Source organism: Anomaloglossus baeobatrachus, unplaced genomic scaffold (assembly GCF_048569485.1).
Source record: "Anomaloglossus baeobatrachus isolate aAnoBae1 unplaced genomic scaffold, aAnoBae1.hap1 Scaffold_302, whole genome shotgun sequence".
Classification (NCBI taxonomy): Eukaryota; Metazoa; Chordata; class Amphibia; order Anura; family Aromobatidae; genus Anomaloglossus; species Anomaloglossus baeobatrachus.
Window position 1 is genome coordinate 299,956 of NW_027442447.1, and position 14,043 is coordinate 313,998.

General features: G+C 44.7%; 1 protein-coding gene across 1 annotated transcript in view; it reads left to right on the forward strand.

Moving 5' to 3' along the window:
* Positions 1-2,277, forward strand: part of LOC142268471 (uncharacterized) — a 202,153-nt gene extending 199,876 nt beyond the window's left edge. Inside the window, exon 9 of the mRNA XM_075332359.1 lies at positions 241-2,277. Within this exon, the coding sequence (XP_075188474.1) occupies positions 241-1,661 (1,421 nt within the window). The 3' untranslated portion in view covers positions 1,662-2,277. The remainder of the gene's footprint in view (positions 1-240) is intronic.
* Positions 2,278-14,043: the final 11,766 nt, after the last annotated feature.

Here is a 14,043-nt window from a genome sequence, read left to right on the forward strand (position 1 = left end):
ATATTGTTCGCCACGGGCAACGATTTGCCTGTAACGCACGCACGACGGGGGCGGGTGCGATAGCTAGCGACATCGCTAGCGATGTCGCAGTGTGTAAAGCGGCCTTTAGATGTCGAAATTGGACAACAGATTTATGGACAAAACATTTTTTCTTAATTTAATTTCTAATGTTATGGTTTAAAAAAAATGTACTTTCAAGATATCATTAAAAAATAATAACATTGTGTTTATTTTTAACAGATGACTGTACTCAGAGTTCAGATGGAAATCTATTATCTTTAGAATTTAAAACAGATGATGAAAGGATCACACATGATACATATGAAGAGCATGCTGTTGTCCCAGATATACCTCCAGTCCTTCCTCGGAAAGCTTTATCATCTGATCTTTTCAAACAAGTCCAAAATTCGGATTTATCACAGAATTGTAAGCAAAATAAAAGATACAGAAGGAATGTGGAACATGAAACGGCTCCTACAAGGGACAAACCATTTTCATGTTCAAAATGTGGGAAATGTTTTATCAGGAAATCACATCTTAATATCCATCAAAAAACTTACACAGGGGAGAAGCCATTTTCATGTTCAGAATGTGGGAAATATTTAATTCGGAAATCAGAACTTATTGAGCATGAAAGAATTCACACAGGGGAGAAGCCTTTTTCATGTTCAGAATGTGGGAAATGTTTTATTCGGAAATCAAATCTTGTTATGCATCAAAGATCTCACACAGGGGCAAAGCCATTTTCATGCTTGGAATGTGGTAAATGTTTTACTAGGAAATCAAGTCTTGTTGACCATGGAAAACTTCACACAGGGAAGAATCCATTTTCATGTTCAGAATGTGGGAAATGTTTAATTCGGAAATCAGATCTTGTTAGGCATCAAAAATCTCATATAGGGGAGAAGCCATTTTCATGCTTGGAATGTGGGAAATGTTTTATTCGAAAATCAGATCTTGTTAGGCATCAAAAATCTCATATAGGGGAGAAGCCATTTTCATGCTTGGAATGTGGTAAATGTTTTACTAGGAAATCAAGTCTTGTTGACCATGGAAAACTTCACACAAGGGAGAATCCATTTTCATGTTCAGAATGTGGGAAATGTTTTAATTTCAAATCAGATGTTTTTAGGCATCAAAGATCTCACACAGGGGCGAAGCCATTTTCATGCTTGGAATGTGGTAAATGTTTTACTAGGAAATCAAGTCTTGTTGACCATGGAAAACTTCATACAGGGGAGAAGCCATTTTCATGTTCAGAATGTGGGAAATGTTTTAATTTCAAATCAGATCTTGTTAGGCATCAAAGATCTCACACAGGGGAGAAGCCATTTTCATGTTCAGAATGTGGGAAATGTTTTATTCAGAAATCAGATCTTGTTGTGCATCAAAGATATCACACCGGGGAGAAGCCATTTTCATGTTCAGAATGTGGGAAACGTTTTATTCACAAATCGGCTTTTGTTAGGCATCAAATATCTCATACAGGGGAGACGCCATTTTCATGTTCAGAATGTGGGAAATGTTTTATTTGGAAATCACATCTTGTTGTGCATCAAAGATCTCACACAGGAGAGAAGCTGTTTTCATGCCTGGAATGTGGGAAATGTTTTACTAGGAAATCAGGTCTTGTTTACCATCAAAAAAATCACACAAAATAAACCATTTTTATGTTCTGAATGTGGAAAATGTAATTCTCAGAAATCAGATCTTGTTAAACGTGAAGAAGTCGTACAGAGAAGGAACCTTTTTCATGTTGTGAAATTGAAATGTTTAACTGGTAAAGCAAGTCTTGCCGACATCAGAAAACCAACAGGCCAGGGCAGCCATCCTTGCTTACAGAATTTGACAAATGTTTTTATCATTAATCAGGTCCTGTTGTCAGATCAGTCACACGGGAGAAGCCATCATGATGTAATTCAAAGGGTTTTTTTCCCAAAAATCGGCTACAATTGCCCAAGTAAGAATTGGTGAGGGAAAAAAACATTTTCTTTCTTTTTAGAAATTATTGTATTTTTTTAGACCATAAGACACACCTAGGTTTTGAAAGAGGAATATAGGGAAGAAATTAACGCAAAAAATGTAGTCATGAAGCATTGTTATGGGGGGAATCTGCTGCTGACACTGTTACAGGGAGAAAATCCCCCAATTCAGTACTAGTGTTCCCCATTCTTGGCCCCTTCCAGGTATATGTGTCTTCCATACTCGTATATTTGTCTTTCATCCTGGTATATATGTTGCCCATTTTTATCCCATCCTGGTATATATGATCCCCATCCTGGTATATATGGCTCTTGCCCTAGTATATATGTCGGTTAAAGCAAGGATTTAAAATATAACTTTTAATATCAATAATCTAAAATCATGATAGAACAAAGTGCAGTGCAGTGCATGAATAAATAAAAATAGATAGATCTCACCCAGTTCTTCTCCTGAGGAGATCAGATACCACCGGAAAAATCCAAGGCAGAAGCGAGCCAAACTGGACATGAGGGGGAGGGGACCAGTATCAAAGTTCCTTACCCCTGTCGTGCCCTTGCAGAAAAAGCTTCCACCCTTACAAGGGCAGCACCCAAGTCAGGAATGCTAACCCGATGAAAATGCACACCCTCCCAATGCGTTTCCCTCTCTGTGTAGTAAGAGAGTTCATCAGGGGAGAAAATATTCAAGTAAAGCCTGCAGTGGCAGGACAATACTACACAAAGCACGTTAGTGGTACAAGTGTGTATGCTAATGGCCAGTGGAACGCTGTGTGCTGTTAGACCCACAACCTATACCCCTCATACCTCCTGCATCATCCGCAATCAGTGGTGCCATATGTTCGTGCAGTCCTCATAGTCGATCACCGATTTATGCAGGCAGCCCCCACTGCGCATGCCCATAGATCAATCGATCCATCTGCAGCATTTACAGCAGCCTGAAAAGTCCACTGCGCATGCGTGGGCATTAGATTGATCCTGATTCAGTCAGGTGGTATTTCCGCGTTCCACTCATGGAACGCACATATCGCGCATGCGTGGCGCATAACCCATTATTCATGTCAGGCTGATACATTACTACCGCGCTCCACAGGTGGAAGGCACGCACCGCGCATGCGCGAACTGCGTTCAGTTATCACAAACCGCCCAAGCCGATCAATATTAGCCCACATAATTAGCATTGTGTGTCAAAGAATACATTTAGCTTGGCCACCCAGGCGCCATGTTCACATAGTGAGTTAGCAAACATGCACATTTATTAACAGCGATCAAATATGAAACTCCCATCATAGCATAACATTTAGCCGTGCACAGCATGTCAATTCTATTTTTAAAAGAGTATTATTATGAATCTGATACTCTAGAGAGGCAAACAATGATAATAATTGTAATGAGTAATAACAAGGGGCCATATATACAGAGGGGCTAAGAGGTATATAGATCCTATTGAATATTAATTCTTTAAGCCCTTCACGACCGCGGGCAGTAAAATTATGTCCTATTTTAACGTGACTTAACGACCAGGGACGTAATTTTACTGCCTAAACTTCATTTGATTGCCGTGGCCATAGCAACGGCTTTCAAATGATGTCCCCTGCTGTTTCTTACAGCAGGGGACCTTTGCTTGACCCCAGGGGGGGTGGCATCGCCACCCCCCATAGGCGATCGATGTGATTGGCTGTTCAAATCTGAACCGCCAACCACATCGTTCGCACTAATTTCGGCAAAAATAATGCCCGAATTAGTGCGATACTGTGAGATCCTGCTATGATCTATTGTAGCAGCTACAGCAGATCATAGATGGATCTCAAACATGTCGCCCCCAGCCCCTGCAGCACTGATTGGAGCGATCGTGCTATGACGCGCAATCGCTCCAATCAGTGTGCAGTGGGGCGGTGTGATCTGCAGGTGGCCGCCCTCCCCAGGCCTGTGCTGGTCTGGGGACCCTCCCCCAACATGTGTGCAGCGTGCACTGGCTGGTACTTTTGGTACCGCGCCACCGCTTCTGCTGCCGCCGCCTCTGATGTCACCGCTCCTGCTCCAATGGTAAGTATTCCGCTCCCTGCGCGCTCCCGTGAAGGCCCCTGCCCGTGCCCCCCGATCTACTCCCCTACTCCCCGATCTGCCCCCTGGCATCCCGATCTGCTCCCCACGCGATCTGCCTGCCTCCTCTGTCATCTCTTTTCTGCTTCCAAAGTTCCTTCTGCCTTTGCTTCTCCACCCCCTCTGCTCTCCCTCTCTGCCTCCCCCCTCTCCTCATCCCCCCCGACGTCCTCTTACCTGCCTTCACGGGTCGTCCGAGGTCTTCACTGGCCCGATCACATCTGCCTCCATCGCTGGGTCCTTCTGCTGATCTGTCCAACGTCCTGCCTGCTGCTCGTGTAAAGCTGTCCATCTCACTGCCTTCTTGTTCCTCTGCAGTTCCTCTGGTCAGTGATCCTCTTAGTACTGTGAGTATAACTTTTTTTTTTCTTGTATCCTGTCCATTTTTACACCTCATCCGTCCGTGCGTCCCGCCAAGCGCTGATCAGGGATGCAGATAACGGATCTGCATCCGTGGTCAGTTTTCAGCGGGACTTTTTTTTCCCCATATCCCCGACGCTTCTTGTATCTCATCTGTCCGTGCGTCCCGCCGAGCGCTGATCAGGGATGCACATAACGTATCTGCATCCGTGGTCAATTTTTGGCGTGACTTTTTTCCGTATTCGCGACGCTTTTTGTATCGCAGCCGTCTGCCTCCCGCCGAGCGCTGATCAGGATGCACATAACGGATAGGCATCCCTGGTCAATTTTTGGCGTGACTTTTTTCCGTATTTGCGACCCTTTTTGTATCGCAGCCGTCTGTGCGTCCCGCCGAGCACTGATCATGGATGCACATAACGGATCGGCATCCCTGCTCAATTTTTGGCGTGACTTTTTTCCGTATTCGTGATGCTTTTTGTATCGCATCCGTCCGTGCATCCCGCCGAGCGCTGATCAGGGATGCACATAACGGATCGGCATCCCTGCTCAATTTTTGGCGTGACCTTTTTTTTTTCCGTATCCCCAACGCTTTTTGTATCTCATCCGACCGTGCATCCTGCAGCGGCCGATCAGTGCACCGCGTCTGTGCGTTTGAAAAGTTAAATGGCGTTCCTTCTCTTCTGAGCCCCACCATGTGCCCAAACAATTACTTTCCACCACATATGAGGTATCTACGTACTCAGGAAAAATTGCACAATACGTTTTATGATGCATTTTTTCCTGATACCGTTGTAAAAAAAAAAAAAGCTACCTGGTTGATACAAAAATTTTGTGGTTAAAAAAAAATAAATAATTTTCACGGTTCATCGTTATCAACTTCTGTGGAGCCCCTGGGGGTACAAGGGGCTCACCAAATATCTATATAAATTCCTTGAGGGGGTCTAGTTCCAAAATGGGGTAATTTGTGGGGGAGCTCCACTGTTTAGGCACCATAGGGGGTCTCCAAACGTGACATGGCGTCCGCTAATGATTCCAACCAATTTTGCTGTCAAATGGCGCTCCTTCTCTTCTGAGCCCCACCATGCGCCCAAACAATTACTTTCCACCACATATGAGGTATCGTCGTACTCAGGAAAAAATGCACTATAAATTTTATGGTTAACTTATGCTGATACCCTTGTGAAAAAAAAGCTACCTAGTTGAAGCAACAGTTTTGTGGTAAAAAAAATAATTTTTCTTTTCACAGCTCAACGTTATAAACTTCTGTGAAGCCCCCAGGTGTTCAAAGTGTTCAACAAACATCTAGAAAAATTATTTGAGGGCTCTAGTTTCCAAAATGGGGTCACTTGTGGGGAAGCTCCATTGTTTAGGCACTTCAGGGGGTCTTCAAACCCGACATGGCGTCTGCTAATGAGTGCAGCTAATTTTGCACTCAAAAATTCAAATGGCGCTCCTTGCCTTCCGAGCCGTGCCATGTGTCCAAACATTTGATTTCCACCACATATGAGGTCTCTGCGTACTCAGGAAAAAAACGCAATACATTTTATGGTGCATTTTTTCCTGTTACCCTTGTGAAAAAAAAAGCTACTTAGTTGAAGCAACAGTTTTGTGGTAAAAAAAAATAATTTTCTTTTCACAGCTCAACGTTATAAACTTCTGTAAAACCCCAGGTGTTCAAAGTGCTCACCAAACATCTAGAAAAATTATATGAAGGCTCTAGTTTCCAAAATGGGGTCACTTGTGGGGGGGCTCCATTGTTTAGGCACCTCAGGGGGTCTTCAAACCCGACATGGCGTCCGCTAATAAGTGCAGCTAATTTTGCGTTCAAAAATTCAAATGGCGCGCCTTCCCTTCCGAGCTCCACTGTGCGCCCAAACAATTGATTTTTACCACATATGGGGTATCAGCGTACTCAGGAGAAAATGCACAATAAATTGTAGGGTGCACTTTCTCCTTTCTCCCTTGTGAAAATGAAAATTTTATGGCTAAAGTAACATTTTTGTGTTAAAAAGTAAAATTTTCATTTTTTTCCTTCCACATTGCTTTGGTTCCTGTGAAGCACCTAAAGGGTTAATAAACTTCTTGGATGTGGTTTTGAGCAGAGTGAGGGGTGCAGTTTTTAGAATGGGGTCACTTTTGGGTATTTTCTGTCACTTAGGTCTCTCAAAGTCACTTCAAATGTGATGTGGTCCCTAAAAAAAAATTATTTTTCTAAATTTTGTTAGAAAAATGAGAAATTGCTGATGACCTTTGACCCCTTCTAACTTCCTAACGAAAAAAAATTTTGTTTCAAAAATTGCGCTGATGTAAAGTAGACAAGTGGGAAATGTTAGTTAGTAACTATTATGTGTGACATATCTCTCAGATTTATGGGCATAAATTTTCAAAGTTTGAAAATTGCGAAATTTTCAAAATTTTCGCAAAATTTCCTAAATTTTCACAAATACACGCAAAAATTATCGGTTTAAATTTACCACTGACATGAAGTACAAGATGTCACGAAAAAACACTCAGAATCGCCAGGATCCGTTGAAGCGTTCCAGAGTTATAACCTGTCAAAGTGACACTGGTTAGAATTACAAAAAATGGCCCGGTCATTAGGGTGTTTTAGTGGCCGGGGGTGAAGGGGTTAAAGAGGAAATACAGAGCCCAACAGTCAATCAACACTGCAAAAGAGGGGGGGGGGGATACAGAAAGGACACCCTCCTAGCCGTGTCCTATATCTATTAGAAGGTTGATATAAAGCAATTGTAATACATAAACTTACAACCCTCCCCCAGGCCCAATAATGTAACACCCAAAGAATCTGGTCTGGGCTCGTTTCCACAAAAGGGGTTAAACAACTTGATCAATAGCCCAGCTCAATGGACACCTTCAACCGTCAATCCCCAAACCACCCACCCCAGCCAGAGAAAAATCCCTTCTTTAGATAAAGCACCCAAAATTGATCTGGTCATTTAGACCCTCTGGGTGACATGTCCGCAACTTAAAAATCAACCTCGCCTCCTTTTGGAGAAGCAACCTATCCAGATTGCCTACGTAGTGTCCCGTAGTGATCGATTTTTCCGGAACGTCACAGATGGTTGTGTGCCAATTACATCCGCAATGTCACCATCCATTTTTAGCATCCCCCAGTGCTGTTCCAATATCTGTCCAATCTGATTAGCACCCTTTGTGAAGGTCGTAATGAATCTTATTGTTTGACCAGCTCATCCCTTTTCTGTTTGGGAACAAGGAGTTGATTCCTATCCTGTATGAGCAAATGGTGATAGGCATCCTTAAGAATATGATTTGGATAGCCCTTGTCCAAAAAACGTTCCCTAAGATCCTTAGCCTTCTCGACAAATTCCTCCCTACTGGAACAGTTCCGTCTCAGACGTAAATATTGGCCCTTTGGGATTCCACGTCTGAGAGGGAACGGATGATGACTCTTCCAATCAAGGAGGGAATTAGTCGCGGTGGGTTTCCTAAAAATAGTCATCTGGAGTCCCCCCTGGGGATCTACCGAGACCAACAAATCCAGGAATGACAACTGTTTTGGATGAATGACATACGTAAACTTCAGACCTATAGAATTATAGTTTAGATCCTGTATAAAGTTTACAAATTCTTCCTGGGGGCCCTTTCACAACACAAAGACGTCATCTATAAACCGCGTCCAAATCTCGATCATACATGTATATTTGGACATTTCTTCGGAAAACCCACAGACGTCCTCCCACCAGCCCAGGAACAAGTTACAATCAATAGTCATGTGCCCACTTTTTCCCCATCCTATAGTCATGTGCCTATCCTGCAGTAATGGGGGGTCAGTGGTGGCAGTGGCGGTGGCTGAAAGGGGGCAGGGCTATAACTTACCGATCACTCTCAGCTTCCACAATCCACAGACGCTGGAGTGAAGCTGAGGGGAGCGGTCTCCGGCCCCAGATCCACAGTGATTGGACAGATCGGTCAGATGGATCGATTGATCTATGGGTATGCGCAGTGGGGGCTGCCTGCATGAATCGGTGATCGACTATGAGGACTGCACGAATATGTGGCACCACTGATTGCGGATGATGCAGGAGGTATGAGGGTTATTTAGGTTGTGGGTCAAACAGCACACAGCGTCCCACTGGCCATTAGCATACACACTTGTACCACTAACGTGCTTTGCGTAGTAATGTCCTACCACTGCAGGCTTTACTTGAATATTTTCTCCCCTAATGAACTCTCTTACTACACAGAGAGGGAAACGCATTGGGAGGGTGTGCATTTTCATCGGGTTAGCATTCCTGACTTGGGTGCTGCCCTTGTAAGGGCGGAAGCTTTTTCTGCAGGGGCACGACAGGGGTAAGGAACTTTGATACTGGTCCCCTCCCCCTCATGTCCAGTTTGGCTCGCTTCTGCCTTGGATTTTTCCGGTGGTATCTGATCTCCTCAGGAGAAGAACGGGGTGAGATCTATCTATTTATTGTTATTTATTCATGCACTGCACTTTGTTCTATCATGATTTTAGATTATTGATATTAAAAGTTATATTTTAAATCCTTGCTTTAACTGATAATTCAATCAGGATTTGGGCTGTATTGTTTTGCCGTTGCGGCAGGATTGCTTTTCTATAGTATATATGTCGCCATCCTTGTATATATAGCCCTCATCTCGGGCCCATTGTTGTACATATTTCCCCATCGCGCTACACACATAAGAAAATAAATGATTATACACACCTTTCCTCCGCTCTCCCGGTGCACAGTGTTCTCTTCTGGTGCCGACATGTGACTTGAGCATGTAAACGGCGCAGTGCATGACATTACTGCCATGTGCCCCCAGTTACACGAAGACGTAAGCTGCCAGAATATTCACTGCTCCCCACAACCGGGATTATGGTCTTGGGGAGCAGTGATTATTCATTCTCTAATATTAGACACAAGTGATCGGCCAGTCACAGCAGTAAGCCGGCGGCTGGGTGATCATGTGTACTCTTATATAAAAAAAAAGGGGGTGTCGTAAACCAAAATGTATAACCCTTTTTAAAAAAACTATTTAATTCATACAATTTAAAATCCACAAACCCTGTGCAAATTATAAAGAAAGAGAAAGGGAGGAGGTAAAGTTCTTACCCTATTCGATAACCCTCCCTCCTGTCCACTACCTACCGCGGGGGTTGGCACCCTAAATATGAAAATGGCGCCCCCACTCAGCGGTGGCTGGCCCTAGAAAATCCCTAGATAGACCCTCAATACAGTCATGAAAAATAGATAAAGTAAGGGGTCATGGGAGGGCGCATTCAAACTTAGTGGACAGAACAACTGGAACACATATACCCGACTAAGGCCCAGACTAACTCTTAAGTTTCTGATATGCCCTGAAATGATTTTTGATCTAATATAACCTAGTAACCAGGATAATATTCACAGGGACCTGGAGTATCCAAATTCACTCAATAGACAAGGAAGGTACTCCAACAACACATTGATATGCATACTAGATAAAGTGCATAAAACAGTGCTAAGTGCAATATAACATATAGGGATCAGATACACACTGGCTCCTAGGGCTATCTGGTATCACCAGTCCAAAGACCCAAATGCCCCTGGTAGCCAGTCTAGAGATAAGGTGTCATTGCAGTTTAGAATACACAATGTATATCAATGAGCAACCGGATAAACCACCCAGGTTAGTCCATAAAGTAATAGTCAGGCACTTAGCTCATTAAGGGTCATGTAGATGTCCCAGAAATGCCCTGGAGTCGCCTCGACGCGTTTCTCCGGCCACGGATCATCAGGAGGCTTGATGTTTATCTTGCCAATCGTTTTCAGGACGGCATGATGTCTGGATAAGGGGGGGGGACCCGATAGACTGAGGTCCCCTTTTAACTTTTGCCAGGAGTGAACCGCCCCCACCACCGGCCAATCCGTCCGTCCCACTCCCTCTCACACAGGCACGCCCCCTCCCACGTCCATCCCCAACCTCTCTCAACCTAATAGTGAGATGGAGTACCCAATCGGATATATTCACCCCACTCCTATATCTCTAATACCTCCGGTAGGACCGTATCTGTGCATACAAATGAGTTTTGATACATTCATGATAACTGTATGCCAGGGTCGCGTGTAAAGTCAGGGAACGCCCCCCTGGTACGTTCCACCGTCGGACGCCGCTTGCGTTCCACCCCCACGTCATGAGGTGGAACCGGAAGCGGCGCCACACAGCGAAGCCGGCAGTAACGTCTTGCAGGCATCCACGGCCAGTTAGATAGAAGGTCAGCGGCCTACGCCTTTGGACGCCGCTTGCGTTCCACACTCGCGTCATGGGGCGGAACCGGAAGCGGCGTCACTCGGCGAAACCGGAAGTGGCGTTTTACAGACATCCACGGCCCATTGGATGACAGGCCGGCCGCGCATGCGATGTGGGGATGGGGAAAACGCTTCTGCCATTCACCCATTGTGACGTCACCTGTTGTTATTGTCAGGGAAAGCAGGAGATGGGAAAGTCACATCTCTAAACTAGTGTACACCCTGCACGGTATCAGCAAGTCAGGATGACCCAGATTAACTCTCCGGGATGAATTATAGTCGTCATAATCCTAGTGGAGGAACAATCCCCACCATCATAACGTTTGTATACTGACTGATTACTATCAGCATAAATAAACACGGGGATTCTCCTGATGGGGTAAACTCCTCTGACTGGAAGGAGGGGAGAGAGGAGGGGAGGGGAGGGGGAGGGACAGGAGGGGGTCCGGGCACACATGTGAAGAGGGGGGGGGGGGAGGGAAAAGACAGGGTGAGGTTGGTCACTCCTGACACTAATCCTTGTTAGTGCCACATATTCTTGTGGCATAAGTTAACTCGTTGCCTCCCTATTACGGGATTCAGACCAACAGACCACAGGGAGCCCTAACATCAACCCAGGCTTCAAAGAAAGCAGGCATATGAAATCTGCTCATTCAGACCTCCAGGGTGTACAGACTCCATTCTAAAAATCCATTCACATTCTTTTCTTAGAAGGGCCTTATCATGATCACCACCTCTAGGATTATTCTTGACCACCTCCAGAACCTGAAACGTTACTTCTTGTATGTTACCCCCATGATGAGAGTTCATGTGCCTCCCCAAGGAAGTGTCTCGTTTGTTGGTAACGAGTTAACTTATGCCACAAGAATATGTGGCACTAACAAGGATTAGTGTCAGGAGTGACCAACCTCACCCTGTCTTTTCCCTCCCCCCCCCTCTTCACATGTGTGCCCGGACCCCCTCCTGTCCCTCCCCCTCCCCTCCCCTCCTCTCTCGTTCTCTCTCCCTAAGTTTGAATGCGCCCTCCCATGACCCCTTACTTTATCTAGTTTTCATGACTGTATTGAGGGTCTATCTAGGGATTTTCTAGGGCCAGCCACCGCTGAGTGGGGGCGCCATTTTCGCATATTTAGGGTGCCAACCCCCGCGGTAGGTAATGGACAGGAGGGAGGGTTATCGAATAGGGTAAGAACTTTACCTCCTCCCTTTCTCTTTCTTTATAATTTGCACAGGGTTTGTGGATTTTAAATTGTATGAATTAAATAGTTTTTTTAAAAAGGGTTATACATTTTGGTGATCATGTGTACCCAATATTAAAAAGAAGGAATAATCACTGCTCCCCATGCTAATAACACCGCCCACCTCTTTGATGGCGCTGGCTTCATTGCCTAGAGGTGGGCGGGATTATGGCGTGGGGAGCAGTGAGTATTCATTTTCTTTTTTAGCTGGCTCACTGTAAAGCGGGCTTTACGCTGCGACATCGCTAGCAATGTCGTGAGCGATAGCACCCACCCACGTCGGTGGCGCATCACGGGATGATCGCTGCCGTTGCGAACAATATCGCTACGGCAGCGTCACACGCAATTACCTCCAGGGCTGTGGAGTCGGTAAGCCAAACCTTCGACTCCGACTCCTCAATTTCTCATGCACCGACTCCGACTCCTACATATATTGCTTATAGTTAGGTGAAAAATTTATTGTAGTACATGAACATGTGTATGTGAACATCAGACATTTAATCATTTTTATGATACAATAAACAATATATTTGGATAGAACATAAAATATATTTATTGGATACAACTTTAGAACACAAACTGTAATAAATTGTAAATATGTAATACACTATGTAATATACAGTAGATTGGAGTTGAGCGCGGTTCGAGGTTCTCCAGTTTGCGGCTCGAGTGATTTTGGGGGCTGTTCTAGATCGAACTAGAACTTGAGTTTTTTGCTAAAGCTCGATAGTTCTACATGCGTTCGAGAACGGTTCTAGCAGCAAAAAGACCAGCTAATTACTAGCTGGCTTTCCGCTGTAATAGTGTAAGTCACTCTGTGACTCACACTATTATGAAATTTCAGTGTATAGTGTGCGGGAACAGCAAATTCAGATCACTGCTGTATGGATAATGGCTAATTTTTTTTTTTTTTTTTCCTTGTCCTTCTTCCCTAAGCGCGCGCGTGTAATGGGGCGGGCCAGCATGTCAGCCAATCCCAGACACACACACAGCTAAGTGGACTTTTAGCCAGAGCAGCAACGGCATGTGTGATAGGATGTCCATGTCACATGTCCCTGCATTATAAAACCGGACATTTTCCTCCAGCATGCCATTATCTGCCTTCTGCGTCCTTGGTGTCAGTCACCGCTGGCGCAGGTCCTATATCCGATACTGCTGTGTACACTCTATACACAGCGCTGTACAGAATAGGGATAGAAGTTTCTATCAGTCCTTTTAAGGGCTAATACCGGCAGGGTCAGAGCCATAGGTGACAGGTCCGTGAAAACAGAGTTTAACAGCTACACAAGATGACAGCGTCTGTGTAGCTAAGGTCAGGGATTTCCTCACTGCATTTCCCCATTAGGAGGGATAGAAAGGCACGCTTCCTTTCCTCTACCCAGAGACCCACAACCCTGCCACTGTACCCTCCTGCCCTTTGCACACTCAAACTCATTGTTACTAAGCCATTATACTAGCAAACACTGAGTGAACTTAGTGGCATCCTAAACGTGGCTGTTGGACTTCTGTATTGTCCCACTAGTGCAAAGATATTTGCAGCACGTCTGCCTGCATTGCACACTCAAACTCATTATAACTAAGCCATTATACTAGCAAACACTGAGTGAACTTAGTGGCATCCTAAACGTGGCTGTTGGACTGCTGTATTGTCCCACTAGTGCAAAGATATTTGCAGCACGTCTGCCTGCATTGCACACTCAAACTCATTGTTACTAAGCTATTATACTAGCAATTTATGCTGCCAGTTTAAGGGCCGTAGTTGCATTGTCAGGGATAATTATTGTTGTTTATTCTGCTGTTAATAAAGCTAGACCACCGCTGCAATCTACACCACCTCTCAATTTTTACTACCACATTTTAAGTGCACAATCTTGTCGCAATCAAAATGAGTGGCAAAATGACAGATGCTGGTGGAAAGGGGAAGAGGCGTGTTGGAAAAGGAAAAAAAGCGTTTGTCCGTGGGGAAGGTGGCAAAGCTCCATTAACATCTGCTGAAGATAGACCATCTACCAGCAAAAGTAAGATGTCTACTACTTACCATGGACAATTCGATGTGCTCCCTTTTTTACGTACACGAACAACTGG